Genomic DNA, 19,904 nt, shown 5'->3' with positions numbered 1-19,904 from the left:
GGATTTCATTAATCCGTTTGGTTTGGTTGTAAAAGAAATTCATGGAAAACGATTTTTCTTTTTCAATTATTTTAAGTTGTTTAGTTTGGCAAGGGATGAAAAATAATTTTTCATAATCCTTTTCCATTTGAAAGGAAGCGGAAACCAATTTTCCACTTTTCTTCCTTGCCTCCCTCTTCCTTCTTCCCATCAATCTTCTCTCACCTTCTTCCATTTTCCTTTTTTTTATATTAATTGTCTCGTAAGGAACCAAATAAAGTAAAAATAGTTTGAAATTGCATTTTTCCCTGAAACATATTTCCATGATTTTTACGTCAAACTAAACAGAGCCTGAATTTGTGAACAACTTGGTTGAATTCGAGCTTAGAGCTTTAATGGAGTTTACTCGAGGAGAGAAAATGAGTCTTCTAGAGAAAAAAGAAACAAAATTAAATTTGTACCCAATGAATTCATTATAAAAAGTCGAATTTAAAAACTTTGATAAAGTATCTCAAATGCACTTGGATGAATTTGAGCTTGGAGCTCTAATGGAGTGTTCTTTGGAAATAAATACGGAGTAATAATTAGAACATGGACCTATTCTTACATAAAGATGTGTTCTCATTAGAGTCTTCCCCTATATTTATAACCTTGTATACGTTTTTGATAGTCACACCTATATCTGCCGGAGATAAGTCGACCGCCGAAAAACGACTGAAGGTGGTGTCTCGCACAAAAAAATTACAAAACAGATTTCTTCTCACAGCGCTTTTAATTAAAGGTAGTTTCTCGGAAAATTTATAGTTTAAAAGGTATTTGTGACAAATTTGCCCAATTAGAACATCAAACTTTCACACTATGATTATCATACCATCATTTTGAACATAATCTAAAATAAACATCAACATTCCAGCTTTGAACATACTCCAAGCAAATCTATCGTCTCATGTGGTCAAATGCAAATTTATTTGGTTAAGAATAAAGAATACACAACGAATGTCACAAATTTCACATTTACAAAACTGCATAAAATATGCCCTGACAACTTACAAGGATCACATAGCAAGCTCACTAATCCTAGCATTAAGACCAGCCTGCATGCTACAACAGGATACAAAACAAACGGCCGCACAACAACAACTACAAAAGAGTGGGAAGCCCTATTTATCCGAGTACTGTGACAGAAAATCTACAACCTCGGCTGCAGATTCATAAGCACCCTCTATACATCGGCCCAAAGCAACACCTGATACATAGTTTCCACCAAGAAACAATCCTTTGTGTCCACCATCAGTCAAAGCAGCTTTTGCTGCATCGAGCAGATCAAAGTGGCCAATTAAAAATTGGGGAATTGCTTGTGGCCATACTCTCACACCCAAAACCCGGGGAGCTTTTGCATTAGGGTTTATGAGAATTCTTCTCAAATCCCTGTCAACTGCTTCAGCTAGTTCATCTTTCGTCTGCGTGGTTAGAAATATGGGATGAGAAGAGTAAAATGAAGACTGAATACAGAGTCTAACACATCAACAAATAGAAAGCAAGTCCGAACTTATTAGTGAAGCTCAAGGACACCTATCAAATTTCAATAATTTTTTGGACTAGGGGGTCGTTTGGTTGATCGTGGGAAGTAGAAATTCCTAAGAAGAAGCTTTTCCCATGTATACACATTTCCTAGGAAGTGGGTGATATTGTTTGGTTAAACATGGGAACTAAATTCCCATGGGAAGTTCACTTTGTAGGAAGTGTAACTTCCCAATTTCCCATGTTTTTGTCAACCAAACAATCCTACAATCTTCTACTTCCTAGGAAGTCATACTTCCCATGGTTTTTCATGTCAACCAAACATCACCTGGATCCACACAAAATAATAGTTCTGATAAATGACTTGCCTTGTTTAATATGCCAGGGTTAGTATCACCTCCAATGTAGTTCAAAATCAAGGTCCTACCAGGTGGTGCTCGCCCAGGGAAAAGAGATGAACTATAAATTGTTCCTGTCAAGTCCAGACAAAAGAGAATGTTACCTTAATTAGTGACATAATTCCATGGAAAGTATTCCTTCTCACCATTGACAAAATACAGTTTGAACAGAAGAACATACCCAAGGTTTCCACACCCTGACTGCGGGGATGTAATTGCCCGAATCCTTTAAGTTCACCGTCAATCAAGCACTCTGATCTAATTGCTTCTTTAGGATAGGAAAGTGACACAGCTGCAACTGGTGGATAATGAAATTTTGAAAGAGATTCTGCGGCGACATCCTGAGCAGAAAAAGGGGGTTAGCGGGGTGTAATGAAGCTTGGTAATCTATACGCTACAACACATTAAAAATTGTAAAAGCAAGCAATATAACCACATGCAGATACTGTAGCAGATAATTATTATCTATAATTCTATAAACATCTCCATGGAGTACGTTTTAAGGATGCAGTTGTAAAATGGACCATGGATTTATGAATTTAGGGTTCTCCACATTCTTTGTTCGAAGTAGGCTAACAATTTAAGAAGTACATCAAACGGATCCAAGTAAATATGACTGCTGTTTCCTGATTCACTACAGACATGAGGGAATAATAAATGGTCGTACAATTTTGTAACAAACTTTTGGTCTAGCGGAATTATGGGTTTGATTGACAAAAATTTAGAAATACTAAGAATAGAAACTCATTCTATAGTTGCACATTGAGTCCTTGAGTCACTGAAATACAAAGATGTGATTAAGAAAATAGGTGGCCGGTTTGCCAGCCAATATGTCTTCTTGAATTTAAGAATAATATAAACAAAATCTGAAAATATACATCCTAAAATAATTATCTAAAGATTTAAAGCGCGGCTAATACTCGAATCCTAGAGGAAACACAATACTAACAAACCTCCTTACTACACTGTAGCCGTAGCATCATAAGGAAAGTTGGTGAATGTTTCCTAACCTGGAGAAAACTATATATCCTGCAGGAAATCAATACAGGACCCCTATCATACATACGTATGCTAGAAGGAAATGAGATAATAGGAGAGGGATATCCTCCAAGTTAGTTACAGGGATATTTGTGGAACTCAAGAGGCAGTTAGATCTTTGAGTTTTTTATCAGTAATGTAACAAATATAGGCAAGCAGTATAGAGAAAAAGGCATTGTGAAAAGTAATAATTGAATTATAGTGGAAGATCAATTCCTCTCGAATGAGTGATTAGCCTGTAATTGGTGTATTTCATCTTAAATATCATCAATACAGACATTTCTTAAATATCATCAATATCACAGGTGGGTGGAGACATCCATGGGAGTCGGTTTACTGGCAAGGAAGTCATACTGTGAAAATGGGGAATTGGTGAAATAAAGGACTAAGAAACAGCAAAACATCAAGATACTTTGCATTGATCTGACAGAAATTTCATTCTTCTAGGTAGCAATTTGACTTGAAGTTTCACAGATATGGACTAGAAAGATGCCTGATTCAGGAGGGGAAATAATTGGCTAGAAATATGACATAGAATCTAGTTTTCTTGAATGGGGAATGGGTGGCGGATGACCTTGACGGCCTATTTGGCAGCCGGTAATAAATTATGGGAATGAGAATAAATCTAAGTGTTATTTGCCAAGAAAAATAACATCATAATGTCAATGGTAATGAAACCTTATCTCAAACGTTTCCCATAATTTGCATTTCTACCCAATACCACTCCCCAAACGGTGTTGGGTGGGAATGATATGGGTTAATCCTGTATCTTGTATTTTTTTTATCCAATAATAGTTCTTTTGAGCATTCAACATGAAATATTCTCCCTAAGATAAATCCTAAAAAAATAGGCCTAATAGTTGAATACTTGTAGAAAACAATACTTTTTAGTCGAAACTATTGCATGACAAGCCTGAAGTTGTTTGTTGATGTACAAGAGAACCTTGTGGACGATGCTCAACAGTGACCAACTATGTGACTAATAAGGATTAGTGTTGTGCCCTTAGTTTTAAAAAGCGCGGAGCGCACTGAAGCGCAAAAGGGCCCTGGAGCTTAAGCGCAAAGCGCACGCTTTTCGTAGGCGAAGCGCACCTGGAAAGAAATAATAAAATTTCAAAAGTTCAGAAAATATGGAAAGAAAATATGAAGAAGAAAAAAAGAGAAATCGAAAAGATGAAAGAAAAATTCAGAATCCGACTAGAGAAATCCGGTGAGAAGGCTGGAGAAATCTGGCTATGGGAGAAAATTGCACTAGGGTTTTCAAAACCCCCCAAATATTCACTTTTTTAAAAAGAGAAATCACGTGATACTTTACAAAAGAAGATTAGAGTCACGTGGCTTTACTTTTTATAAAAAAGAAGGGTATGTCGCTAGGCTTCGGGTGGCGTTCTGCTGTGAGCTTCCGAGCTTCCAACGCTTTAAGCGCGCTTTTTAAAACTAAGGTTGTGCCCCATATTATGCCTAGTATTATCGTTTGTTTGTCCTTCCTAGGAGGGATATTGGAAAAAAGAGGAGCCATACAAAGTATGTGAACCTGTATCCCTGTGCCCATACTAGACAAGTTTAATTTTATAGAAAAATTAGATTAGTTTCATAGTTTGTCTGAATTCCCTTTTACACCCCTCCCCCTCCCCTTTTAATTCTTATTGATGAATTTTGAGTAAGTTAAGGACACTTTTGGGTGAATTGTATCGGTGCATAAAAAATAGGGCACACCACTTGTTTGACCATATCTTAGTCAATAAATTTTTTGAAACTCAGGTGTAAGATCTAAAAATCACTACTTGTGTCCAATACTCATCGTGATGCAGGCACGTCTACCCCATCCCTTAGAGCCAAAGCCACCTAGGAAGGTCAACGCACCCAGTAGGGTTAATTGATAATACAAGGAAATTAGCACTCTCTTGTGTGAATAAACCAAGTCAGATTCGCCTCATTAGCAGTAGCACCCTGACAACACTGACAACAGTTGGTAAACACTAGCAAAACCGCTAAAATGGAATTAAAGGAAATTACTCACCATTATGTAATGAACTAGCCTAAGGGGAAGGGTAGACTAGACCTTAGTTTTAAAAAGCGCGAAGCGCACTGGAGCGCAAAAGGGCCCTGGAGCTTAAGCGCAAAGCGAAAGCGCACGCTTTTCGTAGGCGAAGCGCACCCGGAAAGAAATAATAAAATTTCAAAAGTTCAGAAAATATGGAGAAAATACGGAAAGAAAAAATGATGAAAAAAGAGAAATCAAAACGATGAAAGAAAAATTCAGAATCCGACGGGACAATTCCGGCGAGAAGGCTAGAGAAATCCGGCTACGGGAGAAAATTGCACTAGGATTTTCAAAAACTTCCCAAATATTCGCTTTTTTAAAAAAAGAAATCACGTGATACTTTAGAAAAGAAGATTAGATTCAAGTAGATTTATTTTTTATAAAAAAAAGGGTCTGATGTGCCCAGGCTTGTGCCCAGCCCAGACTACAGGAAGCGCAAAAGCGCTAGGAAGCGCAGAAGCACCGAAGCGCTAGGAAGCGCGCGCTTCTTGTATGTCGCTAGGCTTCGGCTGACAGAAGCGTTTTGCTGTGAGCTTCTGGGCTTCCAGGGCTTTAAGAGCAAAAAAGCGCGCTTTTTAAAACTAAGGACTAGACATTCATAATTAGCTATTAAAATTAAGTTTGAGGTAGCTTGAGCAACAAGAAGAGGGGTATTAGCTAGTTTATAAATTAAGGAGTTCAGAAAAGAAAGCATGATGAAAATTGATGAGCTTTGTCAGAACAAACCGTCTGCATTTTCTTGAAATGGGTGTCCAACATTAAGGGTCTGTTTGTTTCAACTTATTTTAACTTATTTTGACTTATTTCAGCAAAAACAAGTTAAGATAATTTAATTTCTGTCAAATTCAGTTGAACCAAACAGAGCCTAATATTATTATGGGACAGAGTAACACTATTAGCATCTTTACAGAGCGACGCGAATGAGGATTTAATAGGTTATTCAATCTGGGATACAGAGGAATGAACTTATTTGTTTATATGTTTATGTTTGTTTGTGAGGACATTTTGTCCTCATGATTTATTCTTTCTACTGTTTGAACAAAATATATTTTCTAATAAAAAATTGTGATAACACAATTAAATTAAACAAATTTTGTACATTATTAATGTCAAATACGCGCAATAGCAAGCTTCCAATAAACCAGTACATAGGTATCTAAGTAAATCAAACGAAGATCTGTTTGAGGCTTCATACTTTCAGAAAACACATACTCCTATCCAATTTAATATGACAATCTAAAGAGTAAGACACATACTACTGACAAGGCCAAGTGACTGACTATCATGTCAAACAATTTGAATAAAACTGTCAAAAGAAAGTACAATACTAAATACTTACTGAAAGTGGACGAAGGAGGCTACTTGCAACATATGACGGGACAGTCATCACAACACTTTTGGTCCTAACGGAAACCAGTCCATCTGGTGTTTCATAAGTCAGATTATACTCTCCGTTCGACGACTTAGCAATACCAGAAAGGGTCCATGATACTTTCACTTTGTTGCCAAGCCTGCAAAGTAAGAAAATTATTAAGTAAAGCAAATATTTGAGCACATGAAGATATCGTCCTAGTATAAGAGCAGACTGTTTCAGAAATTTAGAATCCTTGTTTATTTATGTCTTATGGATAACACAACTTCAGGAACAAGTACCTTTCAGAAATGGCGGTTGGCAACATACTCAGTCCTTTCCTGAAGGATCCAACTGTCTGGCCCTTTGGTTTGGGGAGGCGCCTGCAACATGATGCGAGTGGGATAATGAGAAGTACCACTACCAGCAAAGGAGACATTACATCTTGCAGTTCCATGATGAGGCAAGACAAGAAAGAAAAGTAAAGTCATTACGGGTCTCGAGGTGGCTTAGGATTATCCTTTCTTTCCTGGATTGTTTTGAGGGTGCCACCAATGATACTACCACCCTTTTGCTCCAAGACCCAAACCCTGCCAAAAGCAGCTTTCATACTCAACTTGGAAGGATCACCAGCATACACACCTAAGAAAACAAAACATACGAATTCAACGACACAGCAGATGCATTTCAAAACCTCTTCAGGTTTTGGTGTCAAATTTATGAACTTTCATCTTTCTGCTGTACAAAAGTTCTAAAATAAAAGGCAATTGCTTTCCATTCAAAAAAGGTAACAATGGCACAGTTGTAATAAACCTACCAAAGATATGAAAAAAGAACAACTGTAATAAATCTACCAAAGCTATGAATCAAGATTGTTTTGTATTCATTTGAAAGGTAACAATTCCTTAACCCCTTCCTCCTCCTTCAACCACCACTATGTCCACTACTTCCACCCCACACTATTCTCTCTATTATCTCTTCCTACCACATAAATCTACAGAGAGAGAGTGAATGAGTGTATAGGAGAAAGGGAAAAGCAAGACATAAACCTGAACAAAAAGGTTCGATCAAGCGTTCAAAGACCTCATCACCAAGATTACGACGGACAAATTGTTCAACGGATTCCTCATGAGCCTGTCGCATTTTCATAACAGGGTAGAAGCTGAGTAAGAATTAAAGGAACTAGGACAAAAATGTGGAAATTAGATAAGAAGAAAAGCACAAAACCGGAGGAGATGGTCGTAAGCCAAGAGCACCAAGACCAGCCCTAATCTTTCCAGGGAAGCTCATGAGATCAAAGAAAGGGAGGTCAGTGAGCTTGGAAGGTACAGGCCTTAATTTGCCATTCCACAGCACAAAGCGAGGCGCATTGGGATCTCCCAGCACCAATTCCTCTTTCAAACCACTGTCAACCTATTTCCAAATCCATCAAATCAATCAACCGGATTATAAACAGTACTATCATCACTAACAATTAGGATTCTCGTCCAAATTTCCTAAGGTCCAGTGTAAATTGTAAAACATTAGTCTAAATATTTCTGGTTGATTCATTGATTCTGCTAAATAATAAGTTCTTGAAATAAAGCATTAGGGAAGAACAAACTTACAGCCATGGTGAGCACTGCATCAGATGGCTGAAAGCTATTAGGACCCTCTTCCCATAAATACCCATCAGCTTCCATGGTAGTGATGTTCCCGCCAACTCGATCCTTAGCCTCGGTGACAATGAAATTCGTGGAGAGGTTGGAGTATTTAGTAGATAGAGCCTGTGCAATGCAAAGTCCACTGATTCCACCTCCTACAATCACACAGTCTAACACACCTCCTCCGCCTCCGCCGCCGTCAACTCCGTTTGTGCCTATGTTTTTGTTCTGGTAATTGGCTGCAGCCGCGGAATTAGAGGTTGAGATTGTAGAGCAGCGGATAGAGCTTCCTCCTCGTCTTCGAAGCGACGAAGATGGAATCAAAATGGTGATACGGTTGTGCCTACAATGGGATAATGACATAGAAGATTGCGGCAACGAAAGGGCCATTGTACTCGATAACGCCATAGCGCTCATTTCTCTCTCCCTCCGACCCAATTCTGATTAAAAAAAAAAACGGTGACAATGGAGGTAATACTTGTATAAATTACAGATAAAATCAATAGAAAATCCCCAGAAAAAATGAAAATAGATAAGGAAAGAAGAGGTGCACCGTGATGAACACCGAGAATGGCAGCGGAAATGAAGGAGAGGTAGTCGGAAGTCACCCAAATTGAAAATCCGGAATGGCAGAGACGAGTTGGAGATGAAGGAGAGAGAAATTATGATTGTATCTCAAACTACTCTTTTTTTCTTTTCTTTTTTCTTTTCTTTTTTCTTTTTTTTTTCTTTTTTTTTTTTTTGAGTGAGCACCCGGTTCACCTTTATGAGTAATTCGGATTTGGGCGAATTGAGTTCTGGGTGGATAGATTTCAGTTGTAGCGGGGGATCGATCATAGAATCCCTCTACCAAGTTCATTCTCAATCTCTAACCAAGAGATAATTGGTTCAAACTAATTCTTTTCAATAAGCATACTAGTTTTATATTGCGTGCGATATTAAATTGAAATGTCACTTTATGTTATTGCATCTAATAACCTCAAATAAACTTTGGACATTTTCTAGTATGAAATTATTAAATGAGAATCCATAAAAACATGCATATTACATACCTTCTATTTTGAAATTTGAAAAAACAAACGTAAGTATTTTAGTTAAACAGATTCAGATTCAAAAAACAGTTGTTTGTCCATAAAATTTCATGAATTATTATTATTATTAAATATGTATTAATTTCTATTTTTATTTTCTTGCAAGGATTCATGAGGAAAAAAAAATATTTACGTGTACGGGAGCGACTTCAAGAAGAACTCGTATAGACTGGTTTTTGGAGATTTTTTTTTCTTCTGAGAATGGTTTAGACTGTGTTTTTGTTTTACAGAGTGTCGAATGTGAATTTGGTTTAAGTTGGCAATTAGAATAATTTATAATTTTTTTTATGTATTAAGTTACCATAAAGAAGGTTTTGAGCATATGTTATTCTAATCAAATCATCTTTGTAATTGATTTATTAAATTGTAAAAGTGTAAAGGATATATTTGTCTTTTTAATTGGGGACACCAAAAGCGGGATTATCAAAATGTCCCTCCCCTCTTCACTTATGTAATAAAGATCATCTTTTTAATTGAATTATTAAACTGTAAAAGTGTAGAGGATATATTAGACTTTTTGATTGGGGACATCAAAGTGGGATTACCGAAATGTCTCTCCCCTCTTCACTTATGTAATAGATATCTTTTATTCTTCGTGAAAATTTTGTTAAAAAAAACCAACTTTTGGATAAAAGTTACTACAAGTAATAAATATAGGAATAATTATTTTTTTACCACCTATAAAAATCAAAAAATTAATTTTTACCACCTAAAAAACTAAAACTTGTATTTTACCACCTAAAAAATAATCAAAACTTTTTTTTACCACCCACAAAATAAATAAAACTTATTTTTTACCATATGAAAATTGAAAAATCGATGAAACTAGTATGTGGGGACCGCTAATTCAATTTTTTACACTTACTCTACGATTTTATTTAACTCCTCCTCCCTGCTCTCTTTACTGCCATTGAATTTTGTCAATTTTATGAATGAATGGGAAGGGGAAAATATGAGAATTCATGGAAGAGAGGAAAGCACAGCAAAAGGAGTTAATACACGAATCGTAGAAGGAAAGAAAATATAAGAAATATTATCGTTATTCTCCAATATAAATGTTTTATCGACTTTTCCCTTTTTCAGGTGGTATAACATAAGTTTTAATTATCTTTTAGGTGGTAAAATACAAATTTTAGTTTTTTATGTAGTAAAAAATAATTTTTTTTATTTTTTAGGTGGTAAAGAACAATTTTTTTCATAAAAATATAATATTTTCTATTTATTAAGAAAGAAAATCGTTTCAGCCCCTTTTAGTATACTACCGCCGTTTCTTAAAGTTTACGCATTGGAATATGTGTCAAAAATATGAAAACTTTGACTGTAAATTCTCACTGTTATATAGATAAAAAAAAATATCAAAATCTTATTAGGCTCCATTCAATTCGACTTATTTTGACCGAACTGGACTTATCCGAACTTATTTGAATATAACTGGACTTATCTAAACTTATTTTATCTGGAAAAAACTTATATTGTCCGAAATAAACTTATTTGTGTGTGAAAATATCTGAAAAAAACTTATTTTTTCTGAACTTATATTATCTGAAATTATCTGAATCTTAACTGAACTTATTTTGTCTGAAATAAGTCAAAATAAGTCGAACATAACATAGCATTAGATTGGTCTCGAGTATTTTCAGAATATCAACTTTTTATAACTTTTTCACATACGGAATACGGAATTGGATATATCTATACTAAAAAAATAAAAATAAAAACTTTAAATGTGTTTTGTATAAGATATGAACCCTTAACCTTAAGTTTAAAGAACAAAGCTTTTACCACTAGGATATGACATGTTTCACATTATCATTGAAAAAAAAAATCTAACAAAAGGTTAATGTTATTAATGTAGTAACACAGAGCATCGCCCAGACCCAAAACTAGTTAGTGGTTAAATATTGTATTGTAGTCCGTGCAAATAGTAAGTTTTAAAATCTTTAAGTAGCTGAAAACATTGCAAATTTAACATTTCTGATAATGTAAGCAACTGTTTAGTTGCACATCAATGAGTTGGGTGTTAAGGTTTATCGGTTTAGGTTTATATAAGAGGATGAAATGATTTGGAGGTAAATACTCTTTTCATCTAGAAGGGGAAAATAGGTTTTAAGGGTATTAAGGTAACTTAATCGTTAATTAACTACGGTTAGTCTAATAATGTAGTTTTTAACCAAAAATTAGATAAAACCATCATTAATGCCATTGTTTAATTATGTATAGAAACTTAAGGCTACCATAGAAAAAACTAGTTTTATATTCACGTGATGCGTGCGAATGAAGTAATAAAGCAAAATTATAACGTTACTATATTTAATAAATTCAATAAACGTGCAAGAAAAATTGTTCACAAAGTACTTCTTAGATGGAAAAAAAATTGACATCATCTCTATTTAAAAAAACATCTAGTGCAATGAAACAATTATGAAAATAAACATGTAAAGTTGTGTGAATCACTTGTTTATTTCGCTCTCAACATTCTTGTTTGAAACATGTAACCAACATTATAATAATGTTCATATCAATTTGTTGCATGTAACCAACATTATAATAATGTTCTGGATTAAATTGTAAATTAAATCTACAATTGGTGGAGGTAAGTAAATAACACCACCAACGAGGTTATACAAAGTAGGTCATACAGAGTATTTGATTTATAAACGTATGGAGATTTTATCAAAAGAAATGTTGATATTTTAATTGATTTTGCATGATGATGTATTCCTTGATTTAATGTATTTTTTAAAATAGATTTGCTGTTTTTTTTTAAATGTATGACACCTTCCTTATTTGTCGTTTTCACCTTTTTCTTCCACTCAGTAAGTCACTTTGTACCTTTGCTATATTTTTTCTATCTTTTGGTTGTTTTACTTTCACGTAGATGGGAATCCGCAGCGCGGTGACGCACGTTTAGGGCGATTTTCTATCGTGTATTTTTTTGCAATGAAACATTCTTGATATTTTACAATTAATATAGGGCATTATAGTTTAAAGGGACACCAAAAGACCATTTACTATAATGATATCATGAGTTCCCTTATAAAATATAGATTTATTTTTTTCACTTTAACAAAGAAAAAAATAAACTTAAGGTTACCAAAGGTCCAAACCGAAAACCTTTATTATTCAACCTTGATATACTCTTATTTTGCTTGATTAAGTACTATAGAGAAATTTTATTTTAATAAACTCAATCATTGGTTATCAAAAAAATATATATATACTTCATATATTTCGTATATTCGACAATAGTCAATTTTTTTTTTTTAATGCAGAAATAGGAAATATACTAGATTTAAAGCCCGTGCGATGCACGGGTTAAATTCTTTTTTTTATGAGATTTTTTTTCCAACTCTAAGCGATAATTAGATCAGTGATTATTTTCATAATCAATGAATATGACAGCTTTAACGGGTCTTTATTCATGTACTATATTAATTAAAAATGCATTGAAAACCCATGTATTTTATTCCACTTTCCCATGCAACGCAATCATCATTTGTACTTTATTCTACTTTTTCATGTACTATATTCCATTTTTCAGTGCAACGCACGGGTTTCTTTATTTTTTAATTTGCCATGATTTTAAAATATTGTTTAGAGTGGAGTAACACATTTTTTTGTGCCAGTTATTATCTACTTAATTTTCTATGAGTAATTTTTATTTTCTTTTACTCATTTATCTTTTTTTTCATAAAAGGTTATGTTTATCCTTTAAGTGTTTTATTCGCTTTAAACTTCCATGTCATTATTAATTTTATTTGAGATGTATAATATTTCTTCATAAATGGATTGACAATTTAAGAAATAAAATCTAGAACTTTAATTAGTATTTTATTAAAATAGAAGAACATATACTAACTTATAAAAATTAGATAATGGGAATTATGTATAACGGTTTTATTTCGTATCGAATATTTCTTCTCATTAATTATTTACCATGTTAACTTCAAAATACTTTTATATTATCTTGTTGCTTTTAAGTTAAATTAGTTCATATCTCTATGGTATCTATATAAACAGTTGTTGAGGATTGTTGTTAACGTACCTTTTTAAGCCGGACATACTCTAATCTTCACCTAAATTAACACCCATCAATTATATACCTATTATCAATATAGTACCCACTATGTTCTCGTATATCGGTATATGGATAAAGAATCATTTCTACAACCAACAAATACATCCATCAATCAATATATACAACAATATATCTCGTGTATCGTTATTCGATGTCCGTGTACGTTAAAATCGCCCTCGTTTTTTATGTGAAAGTACACTTTTACCCTTATAAAATTTGTACCCCTCCCCCCTCACATCCCCTCCGGCAGACAGCTCTGTCTTCCTGCCGGAAACCATAAATTCCGACGACGTTCTTTTTATAACTTTGTATATAATACCCAAGCATAAACCCATATTAACAACTTTTTTATTAAACAAACTCCCAACAAAAAAATAAGCAAATTTTTTGATTTCAGCCTCTCCTCTGTTGAGAGCCATAACAAACAGCTGTGTTGAATGTTGATTGCCATAACAAACTCCCAACCATAATTTCAGCCTTTCCTCTGTTTGGATGCCATAACAAACTCCCAGCCAAAATTTAAACAACTTTTTTGATTCATGAGAGGAAGAACAGTTCCAAAGAAAGCAAATTAACGAAACTAAACAATAAGAAAAGCAATTAAGGAGGGACAATAATAAAAACAAAAAACAGAAAAAATAATTAAGAAAATAATCAAACCTGCAGGCAGTCCCGCGCACAGCTTTTGCGGGGGATTCATGGCCGCCGCGCAAAGGTTGTGCGTCGGCGACACGGTGCTTGTGCACCAGATCTGCACGGACACCGTGTCGCCGGCGCACAACCTGTGCGTGGCGGCCATGGATCCCCCGCAAATGTCGTGCGCGGCAGTTACATTTTTAAAAAAAATAATAATTAAAGACCGGAGTTTAGATGAGGGAGGAAGAAGGGGATGGACAAGGGAGGACGAACGGGAGGCGAAAACAAAGAGGGGAGGAGAAGACAGAAATGGGAGGCGAAAAAATGGAGGCCACGAATTTCGGTGGTCGGGAAGTTCCTGTCGGTTTTTGCGAGGGTGGCCGAGTTTCGTTACTATCAAGTATCAAGCAGTTGACAGGAAGGGTGGAGAGGGAGGTGGGTGAGTTTATTTGTAAAGGGTATCATTGTACTTTACCGTAAAAAATCAGGGCGTTTTTAGCTAATTAACACATCGAATAAAAGTCCCCTATAACTCTACCTCAAGAACAAATGAAACTATAAATAGATACGGAGTATAATCTAGAAAAAGATTTTTATCAAACATTAATTATTTGAATGCTTCGATTACTATAGAATTTAGTAGATGCGTAGTAATTTTAGCAGGATTGCTTTTGATTGTTATACATTAATTTACTGATTTAGTTAATTTCCACAACTTAAGTAAATACTAATCCCCGCCAACAGGGACAAACAATGCCATCAACGAACTTTTTCTCATGGTGGCCACCTATTTCTTACCCTAGGTGAGTGGTTTTACCATTGGATGGAGCCACAAGTTATCATATATCGACAACACTCGCAGAACTCCCTATCAAGACTACAACCTGGTAGAACCAACATCGCTCTGTTAAAACCAGGATTATGAGTAGACATCTCAACACCTCCTCATGACCAGGAAACCTCCGTGAATCTCTATCCGCCTTTCCTGCAAGAATGCCAGGATTTAACATAGAGTGCACAATAAAATAAAATAAAATAATTAAAAAATTGAAATCGACATGTTATGTAGCAGGGAATACAACCAATTTAAATAACTATAAGAAAAAAAACCTTGTTTACATTGAATTGTAGGGACGATAGAGAGACTGGTGGGAAAAAAACTACGCCATATGGTTTAATTTCATATACGTTGTTTGCAGTTTTGCACAATCTATTACTAAATACTAAAAGAGACACCAGGAATGACACGTGTCATTTCCTGGTGCGATTTTTTCCCACCAAAATGTTTTTTATTTTTTACTTTAAAATAAATAAATTACATTACGTTTTTTTAGGAAACTAAGATAAAAATATATTTTAATTACCATATAGATGTGTATTGCATAATATATTATTGGAGGAAAGCTAAATAAATATTATTTTTTCCTTTATGATATATCTTTATTTATATATTATTATAACTTTTTAATCTGATAAGAATTATAAAAAAAATATTGATAAATGAACTTCTAATGTTAGTCTACTATTAATAATATAATACATGGTAACTGGTAAGTAAGAATGTTAATTAAAATAATAATACATGGTAAGTAGACTAACATATAAGTTTATTTATCAAGATTTTACTCAACTCAAAATATGTTGTATTTGACTAACTCGGTTATGCTAGGGTGTTTTCGAAAATTAGTCTTGAGTTATTCGAGTTTGGTTAACGTTGTTAGATCATTCTACATACAAGTAAACGACTATAATTTTTAACTTTGTATAGTAATATGCAAATTTAGTTCATTTGAATATTTTTTTTACACAACTTTGAATTTATACTTTTTCATATATCCTTTTTACATTCATGTTTTTTCTAATATCACAAGTCTTTTAGTTATTATTAAAATAATAAATTGTTTTAGTAGTAGCTGTGCGTTGCACGGGGCCTAAACTAGTAATATATAAGAATGAGATATTTGTCGTGGTTCTGTCAAGCTATAACTTATCACTTAATTAGATAAATTTTGTAAAGTAGTTTGTAAAAAGATATTTGTGATAAGTTATCCAACCATATTGTTTCATCCACATTCGTTTTTGTAATGCCCCGACCTCTAATTCACTTATTAAGCATACTTAGCAGCGGAAACATCCTAATTCGGTCGGGACATTACCTGTCGTAACTCACTCTTGGGAATTACAAGGCAACCATCAATCATAAGCTATTAAACTCCAAAATTAACATAATAATCCTCTTTAATTCCTTAATAAAAGTACGTAACTTAATCAAGAATCTTTACTTAAACTTTTTGCAACTTAACACTAACTTAGGTGAACATTGTAATAGTGAAATACTCGCCACTACTCGTTTCCGTGGTCCCCAACAATACCTAAAACAGAAAACAAAACGGTGAGCCGAAGACTCAGTAACGAGTTACCCTAGCATCGTAACATCATTTCAATTCATTTTATTTAATAACACAGGGAGAATAGAATATAGTAAAACATTTAATAAATCATCATTTCAAAAGCATCATTTCGAAACATCATTTCAGAAATATCATTTCAGGAACATCATTTCAGGAACATTATTTCAGGAACATTATTTCATTAATCTTTTTCCTTTTAACAGAATTATTCTGGTCGTTAGGACTTTACAGGAAACATGGTAGGACGTCTCCTACGAACAGGGGAAGCCAGTGCTTCATAACAAGGGGAGTCAGTGCTCCATAACAGGGGAAGCCAGTGCTTCTTATCAGGGGGAACCTTGGTTCCATATCAGGGGAAGCCAGTGCTTCTTATCAGGGGGAACCTTGGTTCCATATCAGGGGAAGCCAGTGTTTCTTATCAGGGGGAGCCTGGGCTCCATATCAGGGGAACTTGACCAGTTCTTACACTTTCATTTATCATGTTTACATTTCTTTTAGTAGAACATTAATCAGGAAAATCTCATTCACTCGGGATAGTTCAATAAAATCATTAAATCTCGTTATTTCATAAAATCATTCTTTCAGGAATAATAATTCGTTAAATCAATACTTTGCATAAAGCTGCATTATCATAAAATAATTCAATCAAATCATGCTTGTAATCCCGCAAATCATAAAACATCATTATAAAACATCAATCATTCATAACATCATTCATAAATACATTTCGAAGGGATTGCGGGTACTAGCAATAACCGTTACCTCAACCGTAGTTTTTATACTCCCTGTCTGATGGATCGTCCTTCCTGAGCCCCGAGTCTAATTTCTTTCAAAATATTAAATTATTGAATTAGTACCTAAAACGATAAATAATTTAAAATCAACATTTTATAAATAATATGTTTTATAAGAATTCATTTATAAGTAAAGAATTTTAATAAAAACATAATTTCATAATTTAATGAAAATATTATTAATCGAAATATCAATCAATATATATATATATATTTATATTTCATAAATCGATTGACACAAAATATCATTTAAATTCCATTTTTGATAAACATGGCTAGTAACTTTATTTTTAGTAAAACCGATAATAAAGTATATTTTCCTACCTGAAGTAATAAACAATTTTATTAATAATTATTTATATAAACATATATTGAAATATTTTAACAATTTTATTTAGAGAAAACATGAAAGGTAAATTTATACATCTGAAAATAGAGATAAGAATTGAGCTTACCAAAAACCCAAATGTTAGAATTGGGCCCAACACTTTTGTTTTGGGTTTAATAGGGAAAGAATTCAAAAGTCAGGAATTGATTTCCTGGCTTCCTGAATGTCGAGCAAAAAGGAGAGAGGAAGCAGCAACAGGGCACGAAGGAGCAGGGGAGGAGAAAGAGAGGTGGCAGCTAGGTCTGGGCTCGGGTAGCACGGGGACGCGAACCCACGGTGGAAAGGCGTCAGTGGTGTGGTGGTTCGCGGCGGCGCGTCAGGCAAGGTGGGGGGGGGTGTTGCGCGTACAGGGGAAAAGTAGGGAAGGGGTGGTCGTGGTTGCGCGCAGCTTGCGCGGAGGAGAGGGAGGGGGATAGGCAGGGCAGTGCAAGAGCAAAGGAGAAAGGACGGTGAGGGTGGCCGATGGTGGTGGTGTGGCACGGTGGTACAACAGGGAGAAAAAGAAAGGCAGGGGAGTGTGGCCCGATTCTGGTCGAAGGAAATGGAGGGAGTTGCAGTGGTGGTGGTCGACTGAAACAGCCGGAGGTGAGGCGAGGTGGTGGAAGTGGTGGTTGACGGTGGTGGTCAAGGTGGTCACGGTGGTGGTTGATGGTGGTTCGAAACTGAATTTATAAGAGTAAAAAGGTAAGGAAATTTCATGGGTTTTAATGGTGAAAAATTAAAATGGAATGCTTTGACTGTTGTAGATTTTTGGCCAGATTGATGAGCTATTTATAGCAATGGGTTTGTTCATCTACGTAAGTGATGATCTCAATTGCAAAAGTTGAAGATGACAAATGTAAGAAGGTAAGGTGATGAGTAATGAAATCTAGGAATTTAGGGGAGTGAATCAGCAAGGCTAGAGACATTAGGTAGATTAGATGCCAAACACCATGGCTGCCATTTGCTCAAGTTACACGACAGAGAAGGAGAAAAAGAATGGTTGACTTGGTTTCAATGGGTCAAAAGGGCATTTTCGTAAATATGCAATGTTGGATAAATTTTCAGAATTTCTATTGCTATATTTAGGAATTAATTAAAATAGAAATGTTTAACCAAAACCAAGTTTTGAAATAATTCTTTATAATATTCGTTAAAAAATAAATTAAGTTTTCAAATATAATAAGAACGTTTCGAAATTATTAAAAGTCCGAAATAAATTAAGAAATATCTAATATTTAAAAAGTAGCTTAAGCTCGTAAATTTGAAATTAAATCATAGAATCTAAAAAATAATAAATCGTGTAACAATTTTAAAAATTCAAGCGAAGTAAAACTTCGTTAATTTTAAATAAAATTCGAAATTAGGATTTAAAACGATTTTAAACTAAATAAAAATAATTAAGCATAATTAACCGAGTTTTAAAAATTCGGGGTATTACAGTTTTTATCTTTTACGAAGTATTTAATATAGAATAAAATAAAATTGTGACTGTACAATCCTATGTGGCGCTCCAAAATCTCTTGAAAAAACTCCCTCTTATATATATATATATATATATATATATATATATATATATATATATATATATATATATATATATATATATATATATATATATATATATATATATATATATATATATATATTAGATTACCAAATGAGGATTAGACCTCTAGAGTTTTGAGACATACAAAAGAGCCTAAAAATAGCAGATGTGCCATCACAAAAACCAATATTGGCACAACAACTCAGGTTATAACTAGGCTTGCAAAAGTTAATATATAGACAAGCAAAATAAAGGAAGTTAGACCCATTGACATTCTTCTTTATACACTGCACCCTGAACCAATCCAAGGAGCTAAGTGGTAGCTTCTTCCTCTAGAGCCATCTCCATATCATAGTCATAAACCAAATTTGGGGGAGGTTGGAAGTGATACACCTTCACTGATTTCATCTGTCTCCCAATCTCAGCAAGTCCATGAGCAATCTTATTCGCATCTCTCTTAACATGGAAGATAGAAACCACCCAGTTTCTCTGCAGAAGTGAAGTAATATCAGTGATGATCGAAGAAAGCTGGTGATCTTTGTAATTTTGTGGGTGCTCCAACATGAACTTAAGTGCTTCAACATCAGTTTCTAATTCCAGGTGGGTGATTTTCCTTTCCCAGGCAATGAGGAGGCCTTCTTTGATTGCAGTGAGCTCCGCAGAAGCAGCACCTATGCTGCTAAAATGCGAAGAAAAGCCAATCTGCCAGATACCTTTGCTGCATCTAATAACACTCCCGCCTCCAACATTGTTGATATCAAACCAAGATCCATCAGTGTTAAGCTTATAGTACATGTTCTGAGGAGGTGCCCAAATTCTGACAGCAGTAGAGCCATTCTTGATAGATGGATCCTTAGACTGTATAATATTGTTAGTGAAATTGTAATCCGCCCAGAATTTATTATAGAAGGTTAAACTGTTTTCCATTTTTTGATTGAAAACTGCATTATTTCTGTAGGACCATATGTGCCAAATAGCCATAGTAAAAACAGTTTGCCAATCAA

At 34.4% G+C, this 19,904-nt stretch overlaps 1 protein-coding gene and 1 long non-coding RNA gene across 2 annotated transcripts; both read right to left on the bottom strand.

The window, feature by feature from the left end:
* Positions 1-888: 888 nt before the first annotated feature.
* Positions 889-8,676, bottom strand: LOC110800895 (protoporphyrinogen oxidase 1, chloroplastic-like). Its single transcript, NM_001426462.1, has 10 exons — positions 8,528-8,676; positions 7,939-8,414; positions 7,559-7,744; positions 7,381-7,465; positions 6,826-6,973; positions 6,634-6,714; positions 6,320-6,491; positions 2,080-2,239; positions 1,869-1,972; positions 889-1,439 (listed from the first exon to the last, which is right to left on the bottom strand). Exons 2-10 carry the CDS (start codon positions 8,389-8,391, stop codon positions 1,140-1,142), a joined length of 1,689 nt encoding a protein of 562 aa, NP_001413391.1. The 5' UTR covers positions 8,392-8,414; positions 8,528-8,676; the 3' UTR covers positions 889-1,139.
* Positions 8,677-13,333: 4,657 nt separating this feature from the next.
* LOC130466068 (uncharacterized) lies at positions 13,334-18,266 on the bottom strand. Its single transcript, XR_008926091.1, has 3 exons — positions 17,440-18,266; positions 16,953-17,016; positions 13,334-14,764 (listed from the first exon to the last, which is right to left on the bottom strand). It is a non-coding gene; the product is annotated as an uncharacterized lncRNA (long non-coding RNA).
* Between the last annotated feature and the right edge of the window lie 1,638 nt (positions 18,267-19,904).

Source organism: Spinacia oleracea, chromosome 1, assembly GCF_020520425.1.
Source record: "Spinacia oleracea cultivar Varoflay chromosome 1, BTI_SOV_V1, whole genome shotgun sequence".
NCBI classification, from domain to species: Eukaryota; Viridiplantae; Streptophyta; class Magnoliopsida; order Caryophyllales; family Amaranthaceae; genus Spinacia; species Spinacia oleracea.
Note: the sequence above shows the minus strand (reverse complement) of the source record. Positions and strands in the feature narration are given on the sequence as shown.

Bases quoted from the DNA above. Each gene is read 5' to 3' on its own strand.
- LOC110800895 (NM_001426462.1), bottom strand. From the start codon at position 8,391: ATGAGCGCTATGGCGTTATCGAGTACAATGGCCCTTTCGTTGCCGCAA. The intron at 2,240-6,319 runs GTAAGTATTTAG...TTTTCTGCTCAG, and splicing joins GCCTCCTTCGTCCACTTTCA to GATGTCGCCGCAGAATCTCT. The intron at 1,973-2,079 runs GTATGTTCTTCT...TGGACTTGACAG, and splicing joins TCAGGGTGTGGAAACCTTGG to GAACAATTTATAGTTCATCT.